Source organism: Podarcis pityusensis (assembly GCF_964106645.2).
Source record: "Podarcis pityusensis genome assembly, chromosome: 13".
Taxonomy (NCBI): domain Eukaryota; kingdom Metazoa; phylum Chordata; class Lepidosauria; order Squamata; family Lacertidae; genus Podarcis; species Podarcis pityusensis.
In genome coordinates this window covers 37491797-37501241 of record NC_138038.1, presented here as the reverse complement: position 1 = coordinate 37501241, position 9445 = coordinate 37491797, and the positions used below count along the sequence as shown (strand labels likewise).

Below are 9445 nucleotides of genomic sequence, written 5' to 3'. Positions count from 1 at the left end.
GAAAGAGTCATACATTTCCAAAATCTTCAACATCTCACATATTTCTGATCTTGGCAGCAATGTTTTTTGATATATTGCCCAGAATTTTATCCCTAAAACTTGATTGTTCCTCTGACTAAAAGTTCGTTGCCAAGCTTGTTAATTCTGAGGTATACAAACCTGCTGATATAAATTCAGTATTTCACTTTTTTTCCTTTCTAGTACAAATGGTGTCCCTTTCTCTGCCCCAGTCTGAATGGGCAGAGTCATTCAGAGTCAGGGGGAAGAAAGAAAACAAAAATATTTCCACTATCAAGCATGTTATTTTAAAAATATTTTCTATCATTTTTTTTTTTAAAAAGAAAATTAGGTTCCCCCACAAAACTCCACCCATTGACAGAGGTAGGTGAAACAAAACTGATTTACATTAAATCCTGTACATGTCTACTCAGAAGTAAACCCTACTGAGTTAAATTAGACTTTCTTCTGAGTAAATGTGCATAGGATTGTAGCATCTGAAAATAAAAATTCAATCTAGGCACACTTCTTTCAGCTAAAACAGCCCAGAACATGAAATAAATATTTCAAGAACGAAATTTAAGACTCAGGAGGGAGGATACTATTAATAAAACCAATTCCATTAAAAAATACTTCTATCTTTCATCATCTGCTGAATGCTGGCCATACTCTTTATATCTCCTCATTTAATTAAAAAAAACAAAAAATATTCAGAAAAGTTACTAGAAAGAAGATGTAAAAGTGGATTTTTTAAGAGTCCTGAGCATAATTGGGGGCAGGGAAAGGGAGGGATAGTGGGAAGTTTGTTTATTAGAATAATGTTTGACAGAGCCGAGACTCCTTTAAAAGCTACACTCACGAGAACCAAAGAACAGGCATTGATGGATACCCCCAGTAACTGGGAGGTAAATAAAAAGCACTAGAAAAATTGACAGAGTGCTAGCGATATATAAAGATATGTACAGCAGAAGCAGGGAGAGGGTGGACCTGACCCTGCCCTAGATCCCTTACGGGCAGAGTCCTGGCAAGGTTATAAAACAAGGATGGGATGTGTGGGATGAGAGTTGCAAAGGGTGTGTGTAAAGCTCCACTTCCTGCACCTTCAAGTAGTGACCAAACTCAATATTGGATGCAACAAGACAAGAGGGCTGCCCACCATGACCCACTTTTCTCGTCTTGGAGTGCATGTCAGGAAGGAGCAGGGAGGGGGCTCACATCTGTTTCCTTTGCCACGGCATGAACAAATGGTGTGGCCATGCCATCAGATCATTTATGCCCTCATGTTGTGCACCAGTAGGGCCAGATGCCCCTGGCCCTCCTACAAAGGTGCTGGCGTGAACTAGGTCCAAGGTGTTGATCCCAGCCATAAAACAGATGAAGCCCCAAGGAGGTGACTTCGTTCGAAGTGGATGAGCTCAAAGCAGTCAGTGATGTCAACAAAGGTGGATGAGGCCCACAGTGATGAAGTCACTAAAAGTCAACATCATTGCAGAGCCTGGCTACTTTTGATATTGGTAGCTACTGGCTGAATCCATTGTGCTGAAATCATCAATAGGTGACAGGCACAGGAACTTTGACATCATTCTTAATCATCAAGATTGGCAGTACTATCATCAAATGGTTGACAAGGCCTTTTCAAACATCGGTACGACTGTTTTGCCCCAACATCATACAGTATTGACAATACCTACACATCTGACGTCATCAGTCCATGTGATGCCCTGATGGGTTATATCACAATCAATATACTGACAAAACGTTCTCTCCGTTGACATCATCTATAACTGACAAGTCACATAATGTTGATGTCATCAAAGGTCCACAGTGTTGACACCATCAAATGTTGATGGTGTGGGCATCAGAGGTCAACAAGACCCACAGCGCTTACATCATCTGCAGCTGACAGAGTCCACAGTGTTGACACCATTGATGGTGTTGATGGTGTCAGTTGGTCAATGGAGCATCCACAAGGGTTGGCAATGCTCACAGCGCTTGGAGTACCAGAGACAGAGTTTGCCAACCTCATAATAAATCCACAGCGGTTGTCTTCAGTCTTCAAAAGTCTGAGACAAAGCCCACAGAAATGATGCCATCAAATGTTGACGGACAACACTAGTGTTGTTGTTATCAAAGACTGATGGGACCTGGCAATTATAACATGACCCAAAACTATCACCAAGGCTACGTTATTGATGCTGTGAAGGATCCACAGGCCTAGTCTCTTTCAGCCTTGATGTAATCAGATCTGGACAGCAGTGATGTCAACAGACTATGGGAAGAGATAGCAGCAGAATCTAATACATGAGACCTACTAATTTTGACATCTTCAGAAACTGACCAAGATTGTGCAGTAGGTTTCCTCTAAGAAACCAAGCTGGCCTTGACACCATTGCATCTTGACCATGAGCCATAGTGTTGATGTCATTAAATACTGACAGCCAACGTCATCATCAAAGATTGTCAAGACCTGGCAGGTCGGTTGGACACCATCAAAAGCCAGTGAAGACTGAGATGGTATCATTATCAAAGACCAGACTAGGACTTGACATCAACCAAGATGGAGGCCATAGGGCTTTAAAAAAACAAAAGGAGCCCCAAGATGGTGAGCACCAAAGAAAGGGTGGGGTGGAGCAGAAAAGGGTAGAGAAATATGGCCTTGAAAAGTCAAATCAACCTGAGTTGGGGATTAGGGGCCTCTCACACGGTGACCTCGTTCTTGCTGCCAGTAGGGAGGTGTTGGGTTGGGTGGTGCCCAGGGATGAACTGGACTTGATCAATGGTGCTTTGCCTCTTGGCTGCAAAGCCTTGGCGCCGGGTGGCAGCCTGGCTAGTACTGCCGTCCCAAGGAGCAGATGCCTTGGGGGAGTTGTTGGAGGTGGGGTGAGAGTTCTTCATCATCACGTGGTGGTGCTCAAGCATGGGAGTGCTGCTGGCGCAGACGTTGGTCTGAGAGAGGGCCTTCTGGTGGCCCAGATGCATCTCCTGGAAGGGACCTGTGCGCTGATGAAGACGCTCAGGAGAGAGCAGGCGCTCCTGAGAATGCAAGTTTTCGCGGGAGAGGAGGTGCTCGTGAGATATGACACGCTCTCGAGGAATGGTGTAGTCGTAGTGAGATGGGCGGTAGCTTCCCCCTCCACCACCACCATCGGAAAGGATGTGTTCCTGTGACATGACACGCCGTGGGTTGTGGGACTTCTCGGAGTAAGCATCCGTGTCATAGTTCATCTTCATGGCATGTAAGGGCAGAGTCCCTCGGGTCAGTTCGGCAAGATGCCTCCGTTTGGCATAGAATTCATCCAAGTCCTTCTCAGCTGCTGGGAGATAGGGGAGATAAGTAAGATGTCACTGAATGATGAAAAGGTGGACTGGTGGATGTGAGAAGATGACGAAAGAGAAGGGGGAAACAGACAACCTCCACTCCCATAAAACACAAACACCTCATGATCGGTATGTGAAATGGACTGATAAAGCAATAAAATCACATCTGATTTGGCCCTCAAACAATTTGTAATACATACATTGGCTAAAATTCTCATTTGCATTATAAAGACAGTTTTTCTTCAACAGCCAGGCAGGTCACATAAGGAGCCCAAGAGAGGCTCAATGGCAGTATAAGCCCACGTTTGAAAATTTTCAGTATAGAGGAAACAGGGTCAGGGATGATGGTAAAGAAAGTGAGACATAGCTATATCATGGAGGAAAAAGGCTCAAGTTATTAGCAACAACATCCTCCCAGTATTCCCTTCCTAAATGCTCCAGCTTACCCAAGCGCTTGAGTGAAGAATAGCGGTTAAGTTCTGACTTGACGGCTGTCTCATATGACGGGGGCAGATGGGAAAGATTGTGGAAAGAACGAGAGCAGCTGAGGGTGTTGTACTTCGTGGTTGAGTGGCTGGGCGTGTGGTTCACATGCCAATCTTTTAGGAGACAGAGAAAGAAGAGAAAGCATATTAGTTCAACTCAGACTGACTTCCAGGGCACTTGGAGTTTTAGTAAGACGAGTTGCTTCCACGCTAGCTATTTAGTCATTTGTCATCTTTTACTGAGCATCCAAGTGACAATGCTGACAACCTTTGGCACTCCCATATTTATTATACTGTCCTCCCACACTCTTGTGGACATGGTTAGTGATGGCTGTTCCCCAGAGCATGTGCTTAATTCAGACAGTACCTGGTGAATCCCTAACTTTTGAGAAAGGCAAGGATCCTTCTCATCATTAGGCTTTTCCTGTTGGCTCTGCAAACAGCATTCAAGTTCATCCTCAACTCAGGGCCAGGCCACACATGAGGCAAGGTGAAGTGACTGCCTCAGGCGGCAGGATCTACCGGACTGCAGATTCTGATTTTCATCTTTCTTCCTGCCTCCTTGTTCCTGATGTAGATCTTCCCTCACCCCTTCTTCCCTGGTGGGGAGAGGGTACCATTTTGGGGTTTGCCTCAAGGGCCAAAATGTCTTGGGCTGGCTTCCTAAACTACACACAGCTTCCCCTTCTTGGCGCCTGCTGTCTGGAATCTCTCCCTTGATTCACCTTCACCTTAAGGACATAAGAACACAAGGGGTGCAGCTCGGATCTTGTTAGCCCCCAAAATGGCGGGTGAGTGAGGTCCCTAAAAAGGAGGATTGGCAATTAAAAATGGTAGTCTATGCAGAGTTAGCAGGTCTAACAGGTAAAATAAGAGAGCAAGAAGACCAAGTATGTAAAGAGGAGTGAGAAAACGTTGTGGAGTATTTGGAAAATAATTGTAAACAATGGCAGCATTAAGGTAAATTCTGCAGTATAATATATAATAAAGGGAGAAAGGGGAGAAAGAGATCTAAATGGATATATAAGAATATGCAGGAATGGTGGGAAAATTAAAGGAACCAGGGATGGGGAAGAAGGGAAGTCACTGCATGTTTTTATTAAAAGAAATATATTTACGGTGGAAATTTGTACTTGAATGTGATTTTGGAAATGGTAATAATGAAAATTATAAATAAAAATAAAAAACACACACAAGGGGGGTCCCGCTGGATGAGGCCAGTGGCCCATCTAACCAGATGACTATGGGGAGCTTCAAAGCAGAACTTGAGCACAACAGCACTCTTCCCTCCTGTGGTTTCCAGCAACCAATATTCAGAGGCATATAACCTTCAACAGGGCAGGTACAGCATATCCATCAGGATTAGTAGCCACCGATTGCCTTATCCTCCATGACAACCTCATCCACCAAGAAGACCTTGGCATTTCCTCTCCTGATTACAATCAAGTCAGCTGCAAGTGGAACACCAAGACAACCAAGAGCAGCTGACCTTGCTCTTTCTTCCCTCACCCTCAGAGTGGTTTTTTCCAACTAAAACATAATTGCAGCACCATTTCCAGTGTGGGCTTGCAAAATGTGATAGATATGTGTTGGGGCTGCCAGTTACTGGGGTCCACGTGTCCTGGCAGGGCTCTTCAGTGTTGCCATGGAGGCAAGTGGCTGGGAAGCTGCCCACCATTTTGGTTTTCCCACAGTGCCCTAGCGCAGTGGTTCCCAATTGGGGGTCCACCCAAAGGACCCATGGCACCATTCACATAACAGTAACAACCATAGGACATCAAAATTATCAAAAGTCCATGATTGGCTTTTGAAAAACAAGCAGTTTGCAGTACTTAGGTAATTGGGAACCACTGCCCTAGAGCATTGTTGGAACGTGAAAATGATATGTGATTATTTCCTTGCCTCAGCCCCTCTCTCAGGGCCAAACCACAACAAGGGGAGCAAGTGGGTGGGTGAGTGAGCAGAGGGTTGGGACCACTGACATGGATGGGAGTCCACCACAGGTTGTTTTGTTAGACACCCCTCTCCTGTTAAGGAGGTATTCTGCTTTTCCATGAGTTGATTTCCCTCCCGGCTGTAGCATTATTAACTGGTCTTAATTGGCAATTTCCTGTTTCCTCACAGCAGGTTCTCTACTAACTCGTTTACTCTTTTCCGCATGAAGAACTGCTTGTTCTTTTGTTATTTATCCTCCATTATTGTCATAGCTAAATAATTTGTAAAACACAAAATAATGCCTCAGTAACAATAAAAAAAACCTCTTAAATTGTTTTGCACTAAACATACGCCTATTATGGCCAAGCTACTTGCACTTGTCTCACTGAGGCACATGACTGGGTATAAGGCAGCTATTGGGTATGAGCAACCTTGCATTTCTCCAGTCAGTAGAGGGCAGTGTTGAGTCTAACAGATGATAAGGCAACTACACTTTGTGGTTTCCCACTGAAACCTAAGCTGCAACCCTTCCTTCTGCATGCTTCTATCTCTCTTTGCTCTCCTTCTGCATGGGGCAGCCATGAAACTGTCTCTCATGTTGTAGACTTAGAATCAAAAGCCATCTTTGTGGATAGGAAGTACCATATTTTTCGCTCCATAAGACACACGTTTTCCCTCTTAAAATCTAAGGGGAAATGTCTGTGCGTCTTATGGAGCGAATGTGTGGTCCCTGGGGCTGGGGGGGAACCCGGGCTTCCCCCGCCAGCCCCCCCAAAAAGTAGGTGCACCTTATGGTCAGGTGCGCCTTATGGAGCGAAAAATACAGTAACTCTTAAGAAAAGAACCTTTTCTCTGTACCAAACGGAGTCCTGTCTTATTTTATTTTACCCTTCTAAACCATGGCAGTGATGTACAAATAAAACAGATGACGGGTGGTGGGTTAGCTGCAGCTTCCAAGCTCCCCACTCCTCCACTCTGCTAAATACATATAAACTTTAAGCTGACAATTTGATTTTAAAAACGTATCAGCAGCTTCATATGAACATGCAGGGCTGGATTCTCTGTGAAAAGTCAAGCAGTGTCCTGACAAAGCCCCATCCTCAATTACTTCAAGCAGGGGCAGCAAGAGACCGTAGCAAAGCAAAGGAGGCTTGGGAGACGGGGAGCCTGCCTGGGAAATCTCCTGCCTCCGCACTTGGCTAAGCACTGAGCAGATTCACTTCCATCTGCCAAAGCACAGTGGCTGCCAGGATCAGCAGTCCTGAGATGAAACTGACATTCTCCTCTCTCCCTCCATTCCTCCCCTCTCCTCTGTCTGCTGTGCTGGAAAGAGAGAGAGGGGCGATTCCACCTGGCTATCCTCTCCCACTCTGTTCCCAACTCAATTCTGCCTTCTGTGTTGTATCCAGAGATGGGCAAATCCATCCATTTCACACACACACACACCCCCCCCATTTAAATTCAGTTATCCATATTTCCATGTCAGTTTGTAGTTTTGTCTTAATGAGAACCCACTAGCATTTTAGTGTGATGTTATTTACATTTTTGTAAACCACTTTCCTCTGATACAAAAGATTCAAACCTCATCTTAAATGCAGCCATAACCATAGATTTTGTTATTGTTTTCCCAGGAAACTGAAAGGATGACCTACGTGAAGCGGGAGACACATTTGATAAAATCCCATTTATCCGATCTGAGTTCCGGATCAGGTGAACATGGCACAGAATCCCAGAATGGTTATGGGATGTCTGTTCTGCTTTCCCAGTAGCATTACTGGAAAAGCAATAGAATGAGTACAGGATCAACTGAGGCTTCTTCAGGTGGCCACTTTAAGTGCACAACTGTAATGTCAGCCCTCCTGATTTAAAAACAGCTGAGGGGGGGAGGCAGTGGGTGGACTATTTGGGCAGCACGGACCCTGCATGCACCCAAGCCACCGTGTCTCTCCCAGAAGAGATGTGTGGCTTGGGCACGCTGCAGGCCCCACGGTGAGTGCTGCCCGGCATTTTGTCACCTCCCTCAGTGGTGACACCTGGGGTGGCCCACACCCCCCTTCCTCCACCCCTGCCCCCAGGGGATTAAATACTGAATTAGACTTTAATTGTTCTGTTTACGTTTCTTGTTAAGATGGCTGTTGTTTGTGTTCTCCTTGCTATATATTGGATGCTGTACCTTTAAATTCTACATAATTCTGTGTAATTCAATGTACCTGCTAGTGGCCTTCACAATGCTACTAGGTTTTAGCCAACAGTATCAGCTTACTACACTTTTGAGTGACAGCTGATCCACGGTTATTTGGTGTACTTTTGTGGACATTTGACTTGGTAATGTATCTGTTATTGTATCACAACCCATTATAGAATGTGCAGGTATGTCATTTCAATCACTGTATTTTATTGTAATGGATTTTATTTTATATTATTGCCAGCGGATGAAGAACTTTTATTGAAACAGTCTATTATCCTGGAAGGACTGTTCTGTTGCTGTTGCTTTGTATAGAGCACTCTGTTCCTGTGTTTGGAGCACCTATCATCATTCTTCTGTGTTGCTGTGCTTATAGCACCATCTCGCTCCAGCTCACTCTCAGCAAAATTTTGTATAGGATATTAACTCTGGAAGGTGTTTAGCCTCAATATTCAGTGATTCTTTACGGCCAAATACTAATCTGATCATTTCTTTTCATGGAATATCTACTTGACTCTTATTAGTTCATGACTCCATGTACATACTGTATGTTTTCTGATTGTGAATTAAGAAACAGTTATAGTGTTATATAGATATTGTTAGTATACTATTAGCCTATGTGTTGCTTTGTGTTTGCCAGATTATCTGCATGGAGGAAGCAGATCAAGGAAATGCCCATTTTCTCACATACTGGATTTTCTGTGGCAGGAAATTAAGCAGCTCAAAGTAGTTTAACTTTAAGTAGTTGGGGAAAATCCCAAGGTAAGTGCAAATGTTGGACAACATCATGAGGACACTCTGAGAAGTCTGAATGAACAGGACAGGGTGATGATGGACAGATGTGGAAGCACCTTACGTAAGTCAGCTTGAAATATCATCCTGCTCAATACATATTTAGGTAGACCAGTAAGCTGTTTTATTTTATTTTATATACTCACTACCTGCCTGCTCGTTTCCCTTTATAATCTTCTTTAAGAAACTTACTCAGCTTGGAACTTGGGGCACCACTGGATTTTATAACACCAAAAGGACAGAGGCCACTTCCAGACTGTCACTGTTTTCAGGTGGGATTGAATCACCTCCCGGTAAATTCAGGTTGCGCAGTTAAAGCTGATTTGGCGCTCTTGTGAAATAAACCCACTTCCCCAAAGGATCAGGCTTTTTGCAATAAGGAAAGTGGCAGGAAAAGGCAGAAGAAAGTGCAGGGTAACACTTGCTTGACGCAACCTCCCCACAAGCAAATCAGACTGAATGCTCATAAATTAACCAACATCGTCTAACATTTCCGCAAACAAATCAGGCTGAATTAAACAGCTTGTTTTGAAGTGACCAGAGCTCTCTCCCTGCTGCCCTGACTGCTGGAATTACCCTATGGGCTATAAGTTAATGGAAAGCAGGAGGAAGGATGGGCCTGACGTTTGACTGTTGCAGACTCTGCTCCTGGTCTGCAGCCTCCCCCTTCCCAGATAAAAAACCAGCACGTTGCAAGACCTTCAGTCACCACAACTTAGGCTCCCTAAGAATG

At 44.4% G+C, this 9445-nt stretch overlaps 1 protein-coding gene across 2 annotated transcripts in view; it reads right to left on the bottom strand.

Annotated features, from left to right (window-relative positions):
* Nucleotides 1–559: 559 nt before the first annotated feature.
* Nucleotides 560–9445, bottom strand: part of SHISA7 (shisa family member 7) — a 30355-nt gene continuing 21469 nt past the window's right edge. The window contains exons 5-6 of one of the 2 annotated variants that reach the window (XM_080977506.1): nucleotides 3762–3914; nucleotides 560–3311 (exon numbers count right to left, since the gene is read on the bottom strand). In XM_080977506.1, coding sequence (XP_080833632.1) covers nucleotides 2695–3311; nucleotides 3762–3914 — 770 coding nt within the window. In that variant the 3' untranslated portion in view covers nucleotides 560–2694. The remainder of the gene's footprint in view (nucleotides 3312–3761; nucleotides 3915–9445) is intronic. The other variant, XM_080977507.1, reaches the window with a different exon arrangement.